Raw genomic sequence first — 23102 nt, 5'->3', positions numbered from 1 at the left:
GTGGTGGTTTTGAAGACCATAATTCAGTCGTGCAGAAAGATTAAGAAATCTTTTTGCAATTTTTGATAATTTGGCTCACGATTGATCATTTATAAGAGTAAGGAAGATAAAAAGAGATCTGGAGTTCCCAGAGGTATGCATGTCCTTTTAAGGGGAAAGATCCCCACATGCGTCCAGTGCTGTAATACACATACCAGCTTTACAACTTTCACAAAAGTTGTGGAGTTTGTTTTCTTTTCCGCAATTTAGGGAGGACTCCTTTCCCAGAGAAAACCTCAGGTGACCAAAACTCCCACACTCTGTATCCCTGTGCTGTCGATGGGAAGGAGGGAGGGGCTGGGGGGAGAGGTGTTTTTAAGGGCTTATTTTACCTCACATTATCCTCTTCTGTTTCTGTTAGTAATAAATTTCTGTTTCTGTTAGTAATAAATTTCACTTTGCAACCTTAAGTTGAGCCTGTTTTCCCCTTGAAGTGTTTTCTCGCGATCCTTAACTCAGGAATCCGTCGTTTACTTTTTTTTTCTTTTCCCTCCTCCGCCCAATGGTAGCAGGGGAGGGTGCCGGGGATTAAGTTTCTTTCCTTTTGTTCGTTTTTAGTTGTAGAATTTTTTTCCCATTAAGTTGCTAGGAGACACTGACAGCTGGGTACTTAAGACAACAAAGAAGTGGCCAAAGACTCAGGGGAGGAAGGCATCTGGTTGCATCTCTCTTTTTGGGAGTTTCTTTTCGAGGGGCAGATACCGTGAGATTTGGGCAGGTAAAGGAGCGGGGGCAGCTACTAGGCACACTCTCGTTCTCTGTTTCGGAGCAGGACGGTCGAAGCTGCTGCTTAGGAAAAAGAATTCGCTGCCACCGCCATAACCCAGCCCGAAGCCTCTGCTCATGAGAGGAACAACTGAACTGGGACCTTATTATCACCTACCTCACTAAAAGAGGGACGCATCACCATCTGCTCGGGTGCCCGGGAATCCTGAGCTCGCCTCTCCCTGCCCTGCTGGGAGCCGGGCCGCTGCTGCCCCGCCCCCACCGGTTCTTCAGCACTGCTCTGGGTTTCTCCACGCTGTAGCTCTGCACCCCCTCCCCTGCCGTGACGTCCCGCATTTCCAGCTACCGCTACGGAGCTTCTGATACATCTCGTCCACCACCCCGGGATTTTTGCTCATTCCTGCCGTTCCAGCTTGGTGCTCCTCAGAGTCCTGCTGGGGCATCGGGAGTCACCAGCGCCCCTGCCGTCTGTGACCGTAACTGCACCAAAGGGGAAAATGCCTGTGGCCGAGAAGGCTGTTACTGGGTTTGTGGTTCTGGTTGTTGTTAATGCCATAGTTGTTGTAGTTGATTTGCTTTGTTATACATACTAGTAAAGAACTGTTATTCCCATTCCCATATCTTTGCCTGAGAGCCCCTTAATTTCAAAATTATAATAATTCGGAGGGAGGGGGTTTACATTTTCCATTCCAAGTGCAGCTCCTGCCGTCCCTAGCAGACACCTGTCTTTCAAACCTAGACAGAGAGTGAGCGAGTGACTCTTGTGGATGCCTGGCATTGGACCAGTGTCAAAACACAACATGGCTGAACACCCACATGCAGACAGGGTTTCAGGCACTAATAATGCAGTGTATTGCATATGGTTAAAAAAGCATTTTTTCTAGTAATAGTCTTAAATATGATTCAGAGAACATTCAGTATTACTTGTTACAGTCATGAATTTAACAGAAAGTTGGAAAACAAATTTGGATCCCTGAAAAGTCTTTATGTGTTAAAGCATCCCCCTAACCTAATGGGACAAAATATTAAAACCCATCTGTTCATTACTATGGAATAAAAAATATGAAAGCTTTAATAAGAAATATGGTATGAAAAAACATTTCATAAAACATTACAGACTGTGTATGGTAATAGTTATGTACAGAATCACAGAATTTTAAGGGGTTGGAATGGACCTTAAAGATCATCTACTTCCATCCCCCTGCTATGGGCAGGGACACCTTCCACTAGGCCAAGTTGCTCCAAGCCCCATTGAACCTGGCCTTGAACACTTCCAGGGATGAGGCATCCACAACTTCTTTGGGCAACCTGTTCCAGTGCCTCACCAGCCACACATTAAAGAATTTTTTCCTAATATCTAACTCAAATTTCCCCTCTTTCATTATGTACCCATTACTCCTTGTCCTATCACTGCAGTTCCTGATGAAGAGTCCCTCTCCAGTTCCCTGTAGCCCCTTCAGGTACTGGAAGTTGCTGTGAGGTCTCCACAGAACCTTTTCTTCTCCAGAATGAAGAGCCCCAACTTTCATAGCCTGTCTTTGTAAGGGAGGTGCTCCAGTCCTCTTAGCAACATTGTTAGTCCATCTCTGGATTTGCTCCAACAGTTCCATGTCCTTCTTATGTTAGAGGCACCAGAACTGTACTCAGTACTCCAGATGGGGTCTGACAGGAGCAGAATAGAGGGGTAGAATCACCTCCTTCATTCTGCTGGCCATGCTCCTTTGGATCCAGCCCAGGATTCTGTTGGTTTCTGGGCTGTGAGCACTTACTGCTGGCTCATGGTTTTTCATCACCCATCATCCCCAAGTCCTTCTCTGCAGGGGTGCTCTCAATCACTTTTCCCCCCAACCTGTAGGTGTGCCTGGGATTGCCGTGACTCAGGTGTAGGATCTTGGACATAAAGGGGGCTGATCTAAAGTACCAGTGAACACTATGCAGAGGCTCAATTCTAACTCATAATCCTCAAGTTAAGATTATTATAACAAGATCTCAAAAGATCGTTTATATACTGAAAAATCATTGAGGCAGTCAACCTTTCAACATTTAACAAAACACTACAAAGAACTGAAGCACTTCAGAATCTATATCTAGTAAAGCTTTTAGTCCAAAAATGACTGACATGTAATAGTGAGCTACCTAATCTCTTTTGAATAGGTTTAACATAACCCACATTAACTGATCTCCTGCCCCTCACCAAGAATTTTAAAGGAGATTAAAATGCAGCAGCTGTCAAACTGTTCATAAAATTCATTCTTGGTATAGGTAAAATTCCCCCTGAAAGGAAGTGCGTAAGTTTTTAAAGTGACTGCAAGCCATTGCAAGTTTCAATCGGTATTACCTTGATATGTTGTATATTATATAAATGCTCATTTTTCAGCAGTGTGATACAGCATAATATAATTTAGGCTGAAGAGCTAACAGATAGCAGCAGCAAATAGCTAATCACTTGCCTTTGCAATATTATGTTTGTGGGTCAGCATAACAGGCTGTGGGATGATGACCAAGAATCCAGGCAAGGGCTAAGACTTACTATCTATCTGCAGCCCACACTGCATTCCCTCTATGTTATCTTTGTGGATGGATATCTGTGTAGCTGACATCAAGAAAGGATGAGTTGGCTAAAGAAGGTCCTGTGGAGATAGGATGTTCTTGTTTTGGCTCAAACTAACAGCACAGGACAGAACAAAGTCATATGACTAGAACTTGACACCATGGCCAAAAAAGTAACTTTTGCCTGATTAAGGGTCATTAAAATGCACATCCTTGCATATGCTAATAAGCTTAATGAAGTACATGGTACCACATATATAACAATACTCAACTCTCAACTTAGATCATGCTATACGTTGCATAGGAGGAGGAAGATAATATAGGGCTATATATAAGGAGGGTAGAAATTTCACTTAGTGAGGAAGACGCAAAAAGACTTTGGACACAGTCGATGGGCTACTCTCCTCTCCCCTCCCTCCTCCCAAGCAGGGACACCTTCTTGATAAGATTTTGTGTACGATTATTATTACTCAGGTTAACACAATATTATTATTCCAAATCTGTATTTCTGTTGCTTCAATTTACCCCATTATTCGTGAATCTGTGATCGATCACAAGATTCTTATTGAATGCAACCAGAGCTATAGGATCAGACTGGTAAACTGCACTATTTATAAATCTGTGCTCATGGAAGTTCCTATTGAACAGGACCAGACCTATAGAACTGAATTGGTTCTAATCAGAAATTAAGCCCAGCCGCACCCAGCCCCTCTGATCTCTCTGACCAGCTAGAATGCAAGTGGAGTTATTTTCTGCCAAATTTCTTACTCTTAATGCAACACAGGCTGCTCAAAACAAAAATCCCATGTTACACAAAGAACATCAAATAAGACTTTGCAAAGCAAAGGTTTTCATTCCCACCCATAGTCAGAACACCTGCCATCCAACAGTACTGTTGTTCAAAAAGCCTTTAGTGCCTTGCTGACCTGTTTTAAGATGCTCTGAGGGGTTATTCTCACTCTGAGAGTAACAAAAAGACATTTATTATTACTTCCTCTTACATTTGTTTCCCACTATATAATCAAACAACACATTTTAGATGAATTCTTGAGCCCTGTGAATACATAGATGTGCAATATGTACAAAATGTATTTTTAAGTTAACAGCTTTGACACCACTTACTTTCAATCTCTCAGGACCAATTAAAAGCAGAGTACAATATATTTGTTACATGCTAAGAGAACAGCAGGACAAGATTTCTCTTTTTGTTTACAAACAGCTTAAGTAGATACACTCAATTATCCTAAAGTATTAACTATACTTCATTTAAAATATAAGAAAGTGCAGTCAAGGGCACTCTAATTTCAAACCCGGCTGAAAATTTCTTCAGTGATCTGCACAAGCTGATACATTTGTGGACTGCTAATCCTTCAGTACTGACAAAGCAGTATGCTACTTCTATAAATTCATTATGAAACCAAAGGAATACTAGAACAGCCTCAGAAGCTTAAAATATTAGAAGTTTTTGATGGTTTGTTGGTTGTTTGGGGTTTGTTTTTTTTTTTGGGGGGGGAGGAAGAGAGGTGTGTGTTAAGCATTTTCTCTCTAAAGCATCTGAAATCCTCTAAAGCCTTGCAGGGATTACCATCTTCTAAATTTCCAAAAGTTTTACCTTACAATCACTTTTTTTAAAGCTGAGTTTGAAAGCTAGCTGAGTGACCCAGTAACACACCATGTAGAGTGCAAGTTTATCAGGTACCAATCCATAATTCAAATGTATCTCCAAGTCATGGACTTCTGTATCATACTACCTACCATTTAATGTTTTCACCCACCATAAAATCCTAGAATCATTTAGGTTGGAAAAGACCTTTAAGACTGAGTCACACTTAACCCAGCACTACCAAGTCCACCACAAAACCATGTCCCCAAGTGCCACATTCACATGTTTTTTGAACACTTCCAGCGATGGTGACTCCACCACTGCCCTGGGCAGCTTGTTTCAATGCCTGACCACCCTTTCAGTGAAGAAATTTTTCCTAATATCCAACCTAAACCTACCCTGATGGATCTTGAGGCCATTTTCTCTCATCCTGTCACTTGCTACCTGGGAGAAGAGCCCAACCCCCCACTCAGCTATAACTTCCTTTCAGGTAGTTGTAGAGAGCTATAAGGTCCCGCAGAGCCTCCTTCAGGCTAAACAATCCCAGTTCCCTCAACTGCTCCTCATAAGACTTGTGCTCTAGTCCTTTTCTAGTCCTTTCACTAATTAACTCTGATCTATTTGTGTGTCAACAATAACAAATCTCCAGTCCCTTAATGTCTGGCAGTACGTGTGCTCCAGACTTGGCAGTTTCTTTTAACCCAAGCAATGACCCACTAAATAGGCAATACTTTTGCAGGCTTTTCAGAGCCACAAAACAGTGAACAATGTCTCAGACTGGGAATCCCTCTTAAACTATTCCCTCCCAGAACAGCACTTAGAGCCATTATTCAATTACCATCTTTGCAAGTAATTCTGACTCTACATGCTAGGACACAATGAAACTCAGTCCATAGTGCCAATATTTCATTTCTCTTGCAGGAAAGGTGAGTAAAATACAACCCTCTTTTTAAATTCAGCACAGAGATGATGGCCCTTTTCGAGGTGGAGGTGCTATTAAATGAAAAGTCAATTAAGGGACTATTTATAATTAATTGCTTCAGTGCATACCATCAAGAATTTGTACATGTAAATACATGCATTTTCAGGAATCCCATGTGTAGTGGGTTTGCATGGCTAGGTTTTGGTAGCAGGGGGACTACAGGGGTGGTGTCTGTGAGAAGCTGCTGGAAGCTTCCTCCATGTCCAGCAGAGCCAATGCCAGCTGGCTCCAGGATGAATGGGCAGCTGGCCAAGGCTGGGCCAATTAGAAATGGTGGTAACACCTCTGTGATAACATATTTAAGAAGAAAAAGAAAAAAAGTTCTTGTGCAGATGTAACTGTGGCCAGAGAAGAGTGGAGTGAAAATGTGAGAGTAACAGCCCTGCAGACACCAAGGTAAATGGAGAAGGAGGGACAGGAGGTGCTCCAGGTGTTGGAGCTGAGATTTCCTTGCAGCCCATGGTGAAGACCATGGACAAAAATTCCCCCCACAAAAACCAAAATAACATAATCATAACACAGAACAAAAATGGACAACTTACACAAAATCCACCCCTTGTCCCTTTGCCACAATTACAGCAATTCCCCATGATCATTCTACTCTCTAATATTGTTCAGTACTTGTTTTGCCCATTACCTCTCTCAATTACTATCCTTATCTCAAAATCCTCATGATCTGAGTGATGGCACCAAAAAGACTGTAGTGGGTTGACCCTGGCTAGATGCCAGACACCCATCAAAACCTCTCAATCACTCCTGTTCACAGCTGGACATGGGAGAGAAAATATAACAAAGGATTCATGGGTTGAGACAAGGACAGAGAGATCACCCACCAAATACCATCATGGGCAAAACAGACTCAAATTAGAGAAATTAATTTAATTTAATTTATTATTAACAAAATCAGAGCAGGATAATGAGAAGTAAAATAAGACTTTAAAAGCACCTGGATATGGGTAATGGTGGTTATGACTAGTTCATCACACATGGTTCCTGCTGCTGCTCAGGGAGAGGAGTCCTTCCCCTGCTCTAATGTGGGGTGTGGGGGATGGGTCCCGCCCACGGGAGACAGTTCTCCACGAACTTCTCCAGCGTCCTTTCCACAGGCAACAACCCTCCTCAAATTGCTCCCACGTGGGTCCCTCTCCACGGGGTGCAGTCCTTCAGGCACAGCCTGCTCCAGTGTGGGTCCCCCATGGGGTCACAAGTCCTATCAGGAAACCTGCTCTGGCATGAGCTACTCTCTCCATGGATCTGCAGGTCCCTGCTCCAGCACGGGCCTCCCAGGGGTTCACAGCCTCCTCTCAGGCATTCACCTGCTCCAATGTGGGGCTCCTCCACCAGCTGCAGGTGTATCTCTGCATCCCCGTGGACCTCCGTGGGCTGCAGGGGCACAGCTGCTTCACCACGGGCTGCAGGAGAATCTCAGCTCCAGCGGCTGGAGCACATCCTGCCCCTTGTCCTGGTTTTAAAAACTCACCGGGGAAAATAAGGCCACTCGAGCCGCCCCCTTTTCTATAACGTTGAAGTAAATACTAAGGAAGATTGAAGTCAGAGTCACAATTTACTAAAGAGGCTTGCAATAAACACAGCAGTAATAATAAATGATTGTACAAAAAGAAAATGGTATAACCAACAAAGGCAATATGAAGCCTGAAGCAATATGATCAAGGGTTCTGCAGTTTAACACCCTCCCTCCCCCGCTGCCAGAAAAAAAACAAAACAAAACCAAAATAAAAAAACCAACCAAACACCCCCCCCCCCCCAGCCAGAGAAAACAAAAAACCAAACCAAACAAACAAAAAACCCCAACAAACGAACCGAAAATACAATGACTAAACAGACCCCCCAGAAGCTCGGTCGTCCAAGCCGAGTCGACTCTCCCTCCGCTGAGTTCAGTTCGGCACCAGGATCCTGCACCGCCTCTACCACCAGTCCACTGTGCTGGGGGTGTGTGTGGGTCGGTTCTGCTGCTTTGCTGCCTCTTCCCAATACCCCGCTGGACTCCTTTTTCGGCTCGGCTAGACTCAGCTGATATCGGCGCCGCCGTCTCTCCTCAGCCCTTCGTCCTGCAAAAACGTCCTGGAAGGACAGGAAAAGAGGGGAGAAACGGCAGAGCGCAGGGTGCCGGGGTCTGCAGGCCCCTTAGCTGAAGCGAGCCAGTCAAAAATTGCCACATTTGTTTCCGGCCGTGGCATTTTCCCCCTACCGGAACTACTCCCCCCAGCAGTGACGTGACTGGTATTAAATACACAGCGCTGAAAGCGTCACCCCTCCTTCTCCACTGATCCTCCTCTTCTTCCTCCCTTTCTAATTGATGATATGGACCTGTAGCTCGCCTTGTTAATTTTTTTTTTTCACTACTGGGGCAATAACTGTAATTGTTCTTTGTGTTCCTATCTCAGCCATTATTATCCTCAAATGCAGTTTGGGTTCCTGCCTCAACTACAGTCCTCTGAGAGTACTGAACTGTGGCTCAATAGGCACAGGCCAGGCCCCAGTACAGGGTGAGGAGCTGCTGGTTTTCGGTGGGGTAGGCAAGACACACTTCTATCAGTTGACAGGTCAGTTTGTCAGGGTTGATTACCTGTTCAGGTATAAAGTGCCAGGTAATGGGAGAACTGCCCTAGGAACCTGCCCAAATCCTTCCACCCACCCTCCCAGTCAGGAACTGGATGCCTCAGGGCAGATTTCAATATCTGCTCACCTTAAGTTTGTTTTCTCTTACATCAGGATGACACCAGATTCCATGAACTCCATAGTGTACCAATGGTATTAGCTAATATCGTTAACAGTATTAAGCAGTTTACATAAGGATGAGCAATGACCACGGGAGGCTGCATTATAAAAGCCTTCACAGCAATCTCAGGCAGGCAGAGGGAGGTGTATTCCCTCATTGTCCACAAAAGGCAGTTCCCCCAGCATAACAAGGCCATCAGTTTAAGGGCAAAGCATAGAGCCATTGTTTGTGTTAACATGTTTCCAAACTCAGCAAAATAGAGATAAGGAGTGCAGCTGACAAACTCCATGCCTCCCATAGGAGCTTGCTACTTGATAACTATTTACTATAGCATGATTTATATATTTATATAAATTTAACTGCACTTGTCTCACCCCACAGGTTGTGTGCCAAAAAAGGACTGTAGTGGGTTGACCTTGGTTGGTTACCAGGTGCCCACAAAGCTGCTCTATTGATCCCTTTCCCAGCTGGACAGGGGAGGGAAAATAAGATGGAAAACAACTTGTAGGTTGAGATAAGGCAGTTTACTAAAGCAAAAGCAAAAGTTTGTGCACACATGAGCAAAGAGAAAAAATAGGTTTATTCTCTACTTTCCATTGGTGAGTGATGTTCAGACACTTCCTGGGAAGCAGGGCTTCAGCACGCAGAGTGGTTGCTCTGGAAGGCAAACACTGTAAAGTAATGAATACCCCCATTCTTCCTTCCTCCCTTAGCTTTTATATCTGAGCTGATGTCATATCCCTTTTGGGAATTTAGGTCAGCTGGTCTCGTTGTGTCCCCATCCAGGATCTTGTCCACTTCCAGCCCCTTGATGGGGGAATGTTGGAGAGACAGCACTGATGGTGTGCCAGTGCTGCTCAGCAGAAGCCACGACACTGGTGTGTTATCAGAACCTTTCCAGCTCCCAATGCAAAGCACAGCACTGGGAGGGCTGCTGTGGGGAAATGAACTCCAGCTCAGCCAGACACAATATATCATGTTTCACTGAAGTAAAACATACAAAAGATGACATTTTCTGGATAAGACAATTTATTTTAACAAATACAAGTATCTTTATGATGAACTGGAGGCTGCAACAGCTGCTCTCTTGGGCTTTGGTGTGGCTCCCTCACGGAATCCATTCCTACAAGTAGAAATATGGTCATCATTTTTTGAAAGGCTGACTTTTGCTCCAAGTTATTTTCCAAGAAGCAATGTTTCAGATCAGGTTCACCAGCTTTTTTCAGCTTCTCTCAGTAATGCACTGAAATCACTATGGAGTTCATATGTTCAATGGTTTTTCTTAAGAAACATAATTCAAAAACTGTTTGGAATAAGCAATATGGTTTTCTCTCTCTTCTGCTGAAGTAAGTGACTTCTTCAAACAGGAAGATTTCATTAACTGAGTAAACATTGCAAGACTGAATTCGATACAGCACATCCACTGAAGGCATGCCTTACTTTATGTTCCTACTAAGCAGCTTGGCAAAAGATTTTGCATTTGTTAGCACTGAAGTGCAAGTCAATTTCTTACAGAAATTGACCCCAAGCTTACTTTTGGAGATGACATTTCTACTTCAGCAACACTTGGTAGAAATCAGGCTGCAGTTGCACATTGTAAGGTGTTTCCTGGATGCTTCTGGGAAAGACTATGCTTACCAAAAAACCAGAGATGAATGGATCCCTCAAATACACCTAGGTCCGGGACTTAAAAGACTTACTTTTCACTATTAAATCCAATCTACATTTTTAGGAAAAGACTTTTGAATTGCTTGGGTTTTTTCATCCATCTTTCTGGTGTATCAGGCCAAAAGTTACAGAGCTGTGCTTTAGAACATGGAGGTCATACAAAAAGAAATTCTTAGCAAGTTTAACAGTACAGTACCTTTTAAGTACAACTCAAAGCTTTATAACAGATTTTAGAAACCTGTAACTCAGAATCAGATGTTACTTATTAATTGTACTCCAAATTAAAGAGCAACCACTGAAGTATTTAAATCCTTTTCTTGTGGGCAAGAAGGGATTAGAATGCGTTTCAAGAATTGTTTCTTAGAAAAATCCAACTTCAGTGCAACCATCAATGTCAGACTCCCAAAAAGAGGTAATGCTACACAAAGTATGCCTTTTCAAATGTGAGTGCTTTATTACAATACCCTCTGTGTTCTGTACTATCTACAATTAACAGAAACATCAGAGTTTACTATACAGCCTATATTTTAACAGTGAATGAGCTTTTTATAATTGGCAGTATATTCTTTTGCAGATATGACATCATTTATTTTCACAATATATTTTAAAAGAAACACCATACCTCATCAAGCATACTAAATAAGTGTTAACTTTGAATGATGAATTTCATAATTCAGTGAAATCCATTGAAGATGTCAGATTACACTAGTTTGTAATAAAATGTCGTACCTGAATCGACGGTAGACCCTTTTCAGGTGCCTCATGCGACCAGTACCAGTGGTATTTCGTCTTTTAGCCTTTGCACTCCAGTTATCTAGAACACAGAAATAACTGTTATTCATCTACACCAAATAATTAGTTGCATGGTACATTTGAATAGCACAACTATTCAATTTCACGTAAGAAAAAAAAAATTATAAATTAAGTAAATTATTATTCAGTAATACTGCATGTTAGCTGAAAAACAGTTAAATCAGTATTAATTTCAAAAAATTTCCTAACACTGTAAGATGATACAGTATTCTTTCTTTGTTGGAAAAAAGCCAGATTATTGAAAACAACAAAAAACCACGGGTTTTTAAACTCAACTCTTACTTACAATTTCTCTTACGCTTAGCAGGGTAACCACATTTCCCACAGGTAGATTTCTGCAGATGGTATGCCTTGGACCCACATCGACGACACAAGGTGTGTGTCTTATTTCGTCGCTTACCAAATGATGACGTACCCTTTGTCTGAGAAATATTTCAAGACATTGCACATTGTAAATATCACTATCACTCAAAAGTCATGTAACTCAAAACACAGGCTTCTCTAAAAAACACTCTCAAATCACCAAGTTCAGTAAACATGGCAGAGGCACACTGATCTCTGAAACACTGACTCAGTCACTTTTATAGGTATCCTCCATTTTAAGAAACCAGTTTCTTACACTTCTCTTTGCCATTCCTATCCCCCTGCCCAGTGCTGAAATAAAATGAAGCCACCGAGTGGTTATCTCCAACTCCTTTCTCATCTCCCTCAAATTTATCGGTGATAAACAGTTAACTGCTTTTTCCTGAAGAAATGTATTTATTTTCATAGATTAACCATACACTCACAAGAGGCTTTGGCAATCAAACTCCCTCTTACTACGTTATCTGAAAAGCTTCCTCATCACTGGGAAGAGCGCTGTCCCGGCCAGGCCCGCAGCAAGCACGGAGGGGACCCCGAAGGAGATCCCGTGGTAGCACAGCCCCATACCCCATCTCTGCCTCTTCACCCAGGACGCGATGTCCCACGCTCCCACACAGGCCAGGAACGGGGCCTTCAGGCTCAGGTCCCAGCCTCGTCTCCCCGCAGCGCAGCCCCACCGCCGAGACCGGCCACAGCACGGCGCAGGGCCACCCCACGCCCCAGACGGGGCCCACGGCCTCACAGAGCCCGGCACGGCGGCGGATGATGACAGATATCGCCGCACTTAGGTCCCTGCACTCACCATCTTCTCCGGGGGTTAGCACCAAAGAGACTATGCCCCGCCCCGCTTCCGCTATAGTCCGGCAAGCGCTTCCGGAGACGTGCTTGGGACTGTTCGGTTGGGCATGGCGGAGGCATCCGGTTCGGTGGCCCGGCTGGATAGGCCCGGACCGGCAGAAAGTAAGTGCTCTCCTTGTCTTAGCCGCACCTCAAATTGTACTCAGGAGTCCCCCCCATGTGATGTCCCCTTCCCGCCGGGCCCGGACTACTGAGATAGGCAGGGTCCCTGAAAGCTGTGGTGTCGTGGGCGAGACCCTCGGGGGCCAGACCCCAAAGGTTCCTCGGTGACATCACACAAAACCTGGTGCTTATTAGGGCGACACAATGTGTCCTAGGCCATGGTGCAACTGGTCCTGGAAATGATTAAGGGGTATTTATGTGTAAATTTAACACACCTAAGTTGCCTTATTAGGACATAATTTTTAACTCTTATGCATCCTCCCTGCAATAGTACCCACGCTGCTATTCACAGGTGCCTACAGCTCCACTTCAGGCTGCAGAATCAAGTCCTGGCCTTATTTCTACGTCAAGTGAAACCTATTTTCATGACTGAAATGAAAATTTCCCCTTCAGGGACAGGATATTTGTGGCTGTAATACATACTTTCAAAGTGAACTGCCTTAAAAAATAGGCACACTGTGCTTGTCAGTGTACCTCCCAAGCCCCACACATGCAAGGTGACAGTCTGCCTAAAGCATTGCAATGGACATCATTAATGTAAAATTGTTTTTTATTCAGATGCACCACTTAGATTCTTACATGCCAGCTGTTGTGGTTTAACCCCAGCCAGCAACCAAGCCTCACACAGCTGCTTGCTCACTCCCTCATCGGTGGGATGGAAGTGAAAATCGGAAGGTTAAAAGCTAGAAAACTCATGGGTTGAGATAAAGACAGTTTATTAGGGAAAGCTTGAAAAACACATTCACTCTCCTGTGAAAATTAGTTTAATAAAGGACAATAGGAGACAAAGACAGTAAAGCTAAGATTGGCACTCAGCCAAGAGCACACCTTCACCTTCAGGGATACCCCTTAAATACCTTTTCTATTACATCAGCCTGTTGCATATTCATAGACCTTTATGCATATCCATAAGCTAGTTTACATATTCCAGGAACTATTTTACATGGCCCCTCCTCGGGTCTGCTTTTTTAGAGCATGTGTGTTTTTTGGCTGTGATTTTGGCTCCTTCTCCTTATCACTTCCAGTTTGGGCATTGGTCCATACTTTCTTTGGACAGCAGATGCTGATAGTTGGCATATCAATAGCAGGGTCTTCATTACATGTTCAGTGGATTTTATCCCGACCAAACAGACAGTTCACTCATAACTATATCAGCTACCCCTACTACTATGTCTAAGTTTTTGTTAATAGCAGAAATAAAATCAAAGTTATTTTAACATTATACATATAACATTCATCCTAATATTTGCGAAAAGCCAACAACATAACATGTATTTATAACAGAAAGCCACACACGCAAGCAAAGCAAAGCAAGGAATTAATTCACTGCTTCCCATAGACAGGCATGTGTTCAGCCATCTCCAGGAGAGCAGGACCCCTTCATGGGTAACGGTTACTTGGGAAGCAAAATGTCATCACTCCAAATGTCCCCTCCTTCCTCCTTCTTCCCCCCACTTTATATACTAAGCATAATGTCAAATGGTCTGGTATATCCCTTTGGTCACTTGGGGTCACCTGTCCCAGCTGTGTCTCCTCCCAACTTCCCACACACCCACACCCACCCCCCCCTCCTGCATCGTGGCCATACAAGGAGCAGCAAAGGCCTTGGCTCTGTGTAAGCCCTGCTCAGCAATAACAGAAACATCTCTGTATTATCAACTCTGTGTTCAGCACAAATCCAAAACAGCCCCATACCAGCCCTTGGGAAGAAAAATAACTCTACCCCAACTGAAACCAGTACACCAGCCTACCATGCAACTTCAGTAGACTCACAGTCTATAGACAATTTTATCTAAGAAGAGTTAATTTATCTTCACTTGTTTCCTGAGCATGGCATCCCACTGACTTCCTTCGGCACTGATATGCTGGGAGGCTTTTGATTTCTGTTAAGGTTGAGGAATGGAGCAAAAAGTTATTTTTATTTTAGCTGCATTGTTTCCAGATACCCAAAGGTGTGCCCCAGGCTGTTCACTCAGCTCATTCATTTTGGTTGGCAATTTCTGTCCCTGAAATAACACCTAACAGAGGTTTTTGCTCATATTCATTTTACCTCACCTGAAAATCCAGACATTTAGTCCATCCACGGTCCCACTGTAGTTAAAGGAGAGAGATAAATACTGCCAAAGGGTAAACCATCCTATCTTAAATTATGTATCTAAACTAGGCTGGATAAATCATTCTTGGGAGGAGCCCTTCTCCTTCCATTAATTCTAACAGGAGCCTAGACAGCCCCCTTAGGCCAGGCTTAGATGGCTGAAGTTCGGTAAAATTAATTTTGCCCTGACTTAATGAAAATATTTTTATAGCAATTCTGTCTTTCTTACCAAAAATCAAATGAGAAAACTCAGTGTTCTGTGGATGAAATGCCACACAGAAAAAACCTCCAATTAATTCAACGTATAAATACAGGCTGGACTGGGTCATATTTATCCCAGCAACGTTGCTGCGTGTCTTTTAACTGGTGCCTCCTTTCCTCTTTCTTTCTCATTAGATCTCAAAAATCTGGAAGATGCTGTGAAGACATTGGATAGATGCCATGGCAACAGCCTCCAAAGGAAGTACGTTGGTTTGTCTACCTGCAAGGACACACAGATTGTTCTCCTTTGTGGGATAAAAATAGTCTTGCTCATTTACATGTCTTCAAAACTGTTAGGAAAGATTTTTTTTTAATATCATCATGCCATTGTCTTTAGTATTCAGGAGCATTGGATACTTCTTAGGTAGGTAATGGGCAGGGATAGGGCTGATCCAGTACAATCCCAGAGGCTCTTAGCTGTAGTGCAGGTCATGGGTCACTGCCAATAGTGTTCTCCAGCTTACTCAAACCCCACACTTGTACTAGCAACTGCTGAATAGCACCAGCTTAAATTCAGCACTGGCTAATTCACCCTTCTGCTTCAATGTATAGGAAGTAGTCCAAATGATTTAGAAAGTGACGCATTTGGGTTTCCGGACTGTCTTTTCAATGTAGGAAACAGCAGTCTGTTACTGCAGCTTGTGGTACCCACCAAAGCTACTCTATCACTCCCCTCCTCAGCTGGAAAGGGGAGAAAGAATATAACAAAAGGCTCATGAGTTAAGGACAGGGAGAGATCACTCACCAAATTCCATCATAGGCAAAACAGACTTGACTTGGGAATATTAATTGAATTTATTACCGATCAAAATCAGAGTAGTGTAGGGGGACACAGTATGGGTAAATGAAGGTAATGTAGAATGTAATCTTAACCCCCCAATGAGTTGCAGCTGGACCCTATTACTAAAGATTAGGAGCATGCCGGATGATAACAGGCCACACCTGTAGCAAATAAGAACTAGTGGTACAAAAGAGTGGATTGGCAGGAACTGAAGTTAGAGGAGTCAGATGGCTGCTGCAAGGATCAGGAAAAGTTAGTGCTTAGAAGAGCTGCCTGCAAGAAACATCGAGGAGATACAAAACTCTGAGGATATGGAACCCTTGCACCATCATGATAACAGAACTCTTGATATATAAGACAACAGAGTAGGATAAGAAGAAGTAAAACAAGTATTAAAAAGACCTTCTCCCCACCCCTCCCTCCTTTCTAGGCTTAACTTTACTCCTCATTCTCTACCTCCTTCCTCCCAGCAGTACAGGGAGACAGGGAATGGGGGTTTTGATCAGTTCATCACATGTTGTTTCTGCTGCTGCTTCCTCCTCAGGGAGAGGAGTCCTTCCCCTACTCCAGTGTGGGGTCCCTCCTACAGGAGACAGTCCTCCATGAACTTCTCCAATACAAGCCCTTCCCAAGGGCTTTGTTTTTTCACATACAAACCAAATTCAGTCCCATTGCAGCTTCCACCCAGCACTTTTGGTCCAGCCAGGTCCAGCAAGGGAGAAACTCTGTTGTGCCAGCAAATACTGTGTTCCTGTTAAGTATTTAGATCAGGGTTTATTGAATAGTGTGGAAGTGGGTGCCTTTTTGTATCCCCTAGCACTGTGTTCTGCCTCCTGTCCTATCTAGTTGGGGTTAAAAGATGGAAGCAAAATTGTACACTGGACATGCCCATAAATTTTTCTTACGTGACTCTGGGGTAGTAGTCCCTCTCCCTCAAGTTGACCCTCTCCAAGGCCCATGGACCTTCCTGACCTCCTTGCTCTACCATGACACTTTGATGGGTGTAATGGTTTTAAACTCAGCTGGAGATGAAACACCTCGCAGTCACTCACTCAACACAACCCCCCCCCCGCCACTTACCCTCCACCACAGTGAAATGGGGAGGAGAATTGAAACAAAACTTGTAAGTTGGGATAAGAACTGTTTAATAATGGAAAATAAAGTAAAATACAATAATAATGGTAAGTAATAATAATGTTGATAAAGAGGAAACAAACATGTGATGCACAATGCAATTGCTCACCACCCACTGACTGATGCCAGGCCCCCAGATCAGCCACCCTTCCAGGTAACTCCCCCCAGTTTATATACTGGGCATGACGTTATATGGTGTGGAACATCCCTTTGGTCAGTTTGGGTCCACCTGTCCTGGCTGTGCTCCCTCCCAGTTTCTTTTGCAAACCTCACTAGCAGAGCATGTGACAAAGAAGAAAGTCCTTGACTTAGGATAAACACAACTTAGCAAAAAACCAAAGCATTGGTGTGTTATGAACACCATTCTCATTCTGAATCCAAAACACAGCACTATAACAGCTACTGAGAAGAAATTAACTTTGTCCCAGCTGAAACCAGGACAATATCTACCCCTTCTTCCATACCATTGATGTCTGCCAAGTTTCACAGCCCCCAATATGCCATCACCTTTCCTATTTATCTGTTTTGATAGATATACATACAGACATCATTCCCTTAGTCTATGGAAGACCTTTGTCAAAGGTTCATAAAATGTCCACACAAAAATAAAATTGTTGAATTCATTTAATCCATGACTGGCCTTCATTCTTGGTAACAGTTTTTCAAGCAGGAAAGATGGTGTGAGGTGTGGGATTGTTGCATGTTGCACATTTGAGTCATCTCTGATTCCAGTACTGCTGCACTTGTTCACTTTTATCAAAGTTCATTCTTCATTGATTGGTGTGAGTGTGACAGTCAGAGGGAAGTCAGGCTCCCATCACTTGTGTTTAAGATTGATGCCATGAGGTGCTCAGTGAGGTAATGCACACATAGCCACCATACAAATGGTAAGACGCAGTGTTGGATAGTTAATAACATCATACAATTTAATTCATTGGCTATTTTAACCCAGAATCAAATAGCTTTGAGGCACACACCAGACTTTTCCATCCTCCCTCATTACCCACCAAGTGCACCCAGGTTCTTGAGGAAAAGAAATCCCATGGATGGGTTTGCCTTTGCCTGAGGCAGTAATAACCCAGACTTTTCCCCAGCATGATTTTAATGTGCACTACAGGAACTTTATCCCCTTCCACAGTACACAAAAGTTTTGATTGGGCAGGGCCAGTCCAATTGGCAGATCCTCTGTTGTTGACTAACCAAGTGGCCTTTGCTAAATGTGTCACAATCTTTGAAGGTCCCACCAGCCATTGCTCTCAGTGTAGTCTTTAACAGTCCATTACATTGTTCAATTTTTCCAGAGGTTGGTGCATGATAGGGAATGTGATACACCCACTCAATGCCATGTTCTTTAGCCCAGGTGTCTATGAGGTTGTTTCAGAAATGAGTTCCATTGATTCAATTCTTTCTGGAGTACTATGTCACCATAACACTTGCTTTTTAAGGCCCAGGACAGTATTCTGGGTGGTGCCATGGGGCACAGGGTATGTTCTTAGCCATCCTGTGGTTGCTTCCACCATTGTAAGCACACAGCACTTGCTGATATGGGTTTTGGGGAGTGTGATATAGTCAATCTGCCAGACCTCCCCATACTTGTATTTCAGCCATTGTCCTCCATACCTCAGAGGCTTTACCTGCTTGCCTCTGCTTGATTGCAGCATGTTTCACATTCATGTATTGTTGCAGCCCGTGTTTATTTTATTAGTTTATTATTAAAAGTTAATGTTAGTAGTTTGTTCCAATGTACCCCTGTATTTTCCCCAAGTTGGTTTGTCCCTGAGGTGTATCCACCCCTGAAGCTGCCCTTTATGGTATTCCCCGCCCTTTGTTCCAGCTTGCCCCTTGTTCCTGAATGAATCTTCTTTGTCACTCCCACCTTGGGCCAATCCCTGATTGTGCCTCCCCTCTGGAATTCCCCTAAGCCTCGATGCCCCATTGGCCCATGTGACCTATCCTCTCCTCCCACCTGCCCTAATTGGCCCCAAGCAAGTGACCGAATCCCCTCACTCCTCCCCCAAGGATTCCCCATTGGCTGTCTGTTTGTACCTTCCCACCGGGTATCTAAACCCGAGCATGGCAGTTCTTGGGGCTCTTTGTTCTTGACGTCTTCAATTGCAATAAACTTCTCCCTGTTGGACCCTCAAGACCAGAGAGCCTCCTCCTTCTCCTTTGCCCAATTCCTGCTGTGGCTGTGACATTCTTCGCTGTAGAGCAAGCTGCTCTTCAGGTTCAGCTGCAGGTAAATCAAAACCTCAGCTGGTCCCCACTCCTGGCATGCTGCCAGAGTCTCTCCAGAGCTAGCCTGGGCTCCGGTGGCCACGTCAATGTATAACCTGTGCAATAGTGTCCATGGTTAAGTCCACCCCTCAATCACAAGCCCATTGTCTTGGGGTGATTTTATGATGATACTTTGTTCCCTAACCATCTGCTTTATGCCCAGAAAATGGCTGCTGTAGATTTAAGATGGACCTGGGCAGTGGAGCGGTGAGCCTTGAGCTCCTGGGCAGTTTGGTTTAAATGTTCTCTCTCTCCAGCCTGTTTCAGGCAGTGACACGAATTGTTACTTCATTGCCTTTGTTGGATTAGTTTTTTTGCTTGCTTACGCAAGAAGCTTCTTTTTTTCTTTCCCCACCTTTTTTCCCTGGACTTCAGCAGAGATCCTTCAGTTGTTTCTTCTTTAGTTGTTTGGGGGTTTTTTTGTTTTTTCCCTTGAACTGTTTCCGGCTTGTTTTTTTTTTTTCTGGTCCAGGGCGCCTGCGGGGGTGGGGGGGGGGGCAGCCCCGGCCAGTCCAAAGCCTGGGAAAGACCAAGCCAGCAAAAGAAAGGACACTAAAACCCACCAGTTTTGACTGCTGCAAGGAAGACACTAACGCCAGACAAGTTCCCATCTATTCTGCCGGAGTGTGAAACACGGGACTCCTTTAATATATGAAACACAGGACTCAACACAAGCGCCTCAGTATAAAGTATAGATTAATAAAAGTTGGGTGTTGGCTGCTGTGCTCGACCACAACCGCTTTTGCAAAACAAGAAGCCTAACCCCAGCAGGGGCTATGATGATAAACAAATAGTAGATGCTATGCCTAATACTAACTGCCCTTGGAGAGAAACAAAACCAAATGGACTAAGATGATAAGGGAAAGGAATGTGAGCTAATGAGTTTGGATAACTGCTTTTTCTGCAGGACAAGAGCTTAACCTTTGTGGGCTAAGCGATAAGAAGGAAGATGCATGCTAACAGCCATTTTTATGACAAATAGAAGAACTGTCATGTGATAAGTGTCGGCTTTCACAATTGTTAGAGTGAATACTATATGTTTTATAATGTTGACTTTTGTAAAGGAAGTTTTGCTAAAGTTTAGAGTTCTTTTAATGCAAATATTTTGTTGTCATGTCAATGTTGGTGAAGATTTGTAATGTTAACATTTAACCAATGAAGGACTCAAAACCTGTTGAATGTATCAAAAAGTAACAAATGACTATGACTAGGACAGCTGCACATGCTCTAAAAAGGTGGGACAGAGGAGGAACTGTGTTAAAATGTTTAAATATGTATAACCATTTGTAAACATGTATTAAGCTGATGCAATACCCAGGGTATATAAAGGGTGTTACTGTGTTGACTGATGTGCCTCTGGCTGCATCTAAGAACCCAGCACTGTTCCTTTTGCTTTATTGACATTGTCCCCTATTGTCCCTTATTAAATTTTCTTTAAATTTTAACTGAGGAGTGGGCTTTTTTTCTCACAATTGGGGTCTCATCCAGGATGGACGCCTCATCTCTGTGGCCCTAGGAGATTTCGAGCAAGAGGCGTGCCCCGCCAATTTCGCCAGCTTGATTGGCTTCTTCTGGCATCATCAGCGACTGCAGGCTGACACCTCATGGACAAGAAGGGACTCATAAAGCAAAAGAAAGGGGGAAGGATAAAGGCTCCCTAAAAAACCATGGTAACTAGGGGCCGTGTGGTTCTGCTTTCTGGAGGGGCCCCCTTTAGAGGTTTTCTCCCAAATTTGCCCTAAATGGGGACAGTTATGTCAATTGTTGATTTGGAGTTCAGCCTTATTGTCTGAAGGGAGGCGGATTGAGTTGCTGGAGAGGAGAGGGAGCAAAAGGGTGCCAGCAGCCATACCCCAGGACAGTCCCCTAGGAATTAAGTTAGCTAACTGGGATAGTAATCCATGTACTAAAGGAAAAGATAAAGTCAAAGTGATTCGGTATTGCATGATAGATGGGACAAAAAAGGAAATAAGATCTGATCATGTCTATTGGCCTAGGTATGGGTCTTTTGAGCGTTGCATTAGTCAAACTCTAAACATATTTGTAAATGTAAAAGAACCTCTCGATCCTGAGGAAAATGAATATGCCTCCTGCTGGACAGAAATTTGGCCCCAGGGGTAAAAGTTTTTAAGGTATCAGAAGCCTTAGAACGAGCTGAAGAAGGAAAAGAGGTGGGAACTGCTAGAGGCATTACCCCCTCTGTACCCTCCCACTGCTCCAGCGACCCCTGCTGGTTGAGTGGCCCCTGCTGCTTCACCAGCTCCCCCTCCCACCAGTGGGGGACCATACCAAAACACTAGGGGAAGTTCAGTAAAAACTCGAGGGCTGCTCAATAAGTCTTCCCCTGCCACCACCCCACAGCAAGGGAAACAGATCTTTCCTAAGGTCATGATAGCTGAGGAACAGAAAGGCTGTTTTGGAAAGAGATCAAGAAGTCGGCTCATTTCCTTTAAGGGAAGTGCCTATGGAAGGGGCTCAAGGGGGAATAGGATTTGTGAATGCTCCTTTGACCTCTTCAGAAGTCAGAAATTTTAAAAGGGAAATTAAAGGATTATTAGAAGATCCCATAGGTTTAGCTTAACAATTAGACCAATTTTTAGGCCCCAACATTTTTACTTGGGAAGAAATGCAGTCAATAATGGGCATTATATTTTCCCAAGAGGAGAGGCAGATGATTAGGGCTGATGAGAATTTTGGAAAGAAAAAATCAACAGGGCCCATCAGGGGACCAGAAAATGCCAATAGCATCTCCTAATTGGAATCACAACAATGCAGCAGGATGAGGAAATATGAATGATTATCATAATCCGATAATCAAAGGGATAAAAGAGGCAACACCCTTGTAGTAAACCCCATAAGTTTGGGAAAAGCACCATGGAGGATATGAACAATAGGAATGCTGAAACAGCAAAAGAAAATTCCTGTCTCCCTGTCCTCCGCCCTTAACCTATCTCTGTAACCCTATAAGGCAATGTCATGTTAACCCCTTACCATTGGTCAAGCTTGGATCCTTTCCAACCCTATAAAAGAAGCATACTGTACCCCATTAGGGGAGAAAGAAGAAGAGGAAAGACCCTTCACGGACCTCCCCAAATAAAGCCATCTCCGTGGAACAGCCTGCGCCTTCTCCTTCTCCTCTCTCTCCATCTGCTGCAGCCTCAAGCTCGGGGCACCACTACCTAGCAAGCAAAGCTGAAATCCTGAGAACTTGCTAATCACTATAGAGCTGACAATCACCATGCTTGCTAGATGGTAGCCCTGCGGCGTTGGCATGAGCGAGCTAGCTTCGGGCACCTGGTCCCTACTCAGGAACTGAGCTCCTGAGCCCTATTGCTCTGCTTTATGATAAGGCCGATCAGAGGCTTTATTAAAGTGGCGGCCCAACGACTATGGACCCCCCCCAGAGGCGATATCCGTCGGTTGAGCAACGAAGCCCCCCCGGGGTTTTCTGTGATTGCCTGTTTGGGAAGCCGCTCCTTCTGTGAAGGGACTTTTCATTTTAGAAAATCCTATCCCCAGGAGGGTCAGTTTGACACTCAAAACTAAGTAAAACCGAGAGAGAGAGATATTTAACTATTTTAGAAATCTTATCTGCTAACAACTTCTCCTTTTCTAAAGGCAAGCTCTCAAAAACTAACCTGAAAAAATTTGTAACTTGGATTATTTCGCAATACCCTGATACTGATAAGAAAGCAGTCATTGAAAATTCGTTTTGGGATATGATCGGGAACACAATATATATCTCCCAAACAAACCAGGATTTCTCTGTAACTAATTATTTGCCTTTATTCCATATAATAACTAAAACCGTTGAAAGATTTAACAGAGAAAAAATCTTGCAGGTAACAGACACTTCCTCTTTAAATACTAACAAGATTCATAAGGACTCAGAGGAATGTCACTTGCATGCCTCACATCACCCCTTAGGTCCTAAAGTCCCTCTCTCCTCTGTTACTCCTAAAGCAGAGGTTACGCTGCCCACCACGGTTCCCCCTCCCCCATCCTCCACCCCTGCAGGACCTGCGCTGCCTAACTCCGCGGATCCTGTCT

At 43.8% G+C, this 23102-nt stretch overlaps 1 protein-coding gene and 1 non-coding gene across 2 annotated transcripts; both read right to left on the bottom strand.

Annotated features, from left to right (window-relative positions):
* Window positions 1–9646: 9646 nt before the first annotated feature.
* Window positions 9647–12376, bottom strand: LOC139598987 (large ribosomal subunit protein eL37-like). Its single transcript, XM_071445920.1, has 4 exons — window positions 12287–12376; window positions 11408–11543; window positions 11038–11122; window positions 9647–9763 (listed from the first exon to the last, which is right to left on the bottom strand). The coding sequence occupies exons 1-4, from the start codon at window positions 12287–12289 to the stop codon at window positions 9694–9696; spliced, it is 294 nt and encodes a 97-aa protein (XP_071302021.1). The 5' UTR covers window positions 12290–12376; the 3' UTR covers window positions 9647–9693.
* LOC139599019 (small nucleolar RNA SNORD72) lies at window positions 9865–9945 on the bottom strand. Its single transcript, XR_011682142.1, has one exon. It is a non-coding gene; the product is annotated as a small nucleolar RNA SNORD72 (small nucleolar RNA).
* Window positions 12377–23102: the final 10726 nt, after the last annotated feature.

The sequence above is a fragment of the Agelaius tricolor genome, unplaced genomic scaffold (genome assembly GCF_023055355.1).
Source record: "Agelaius tricolor isolate 1412-34295 unplaced genomic scaffold, bAgeTri1.0.p SCAF_21, whole genome shotgun sequence".
Classification (NCBI taxonomy): Eukaryota; Metazoa; Chordata; class Aves; order Passeriformes; family Icteridae; genus Agelaius; species Agelaius tricolor.
Note: the sequence above shows the minus strand (reverse complement) of the source record. Positions and strands in the feature narration are given on the sequence as shown.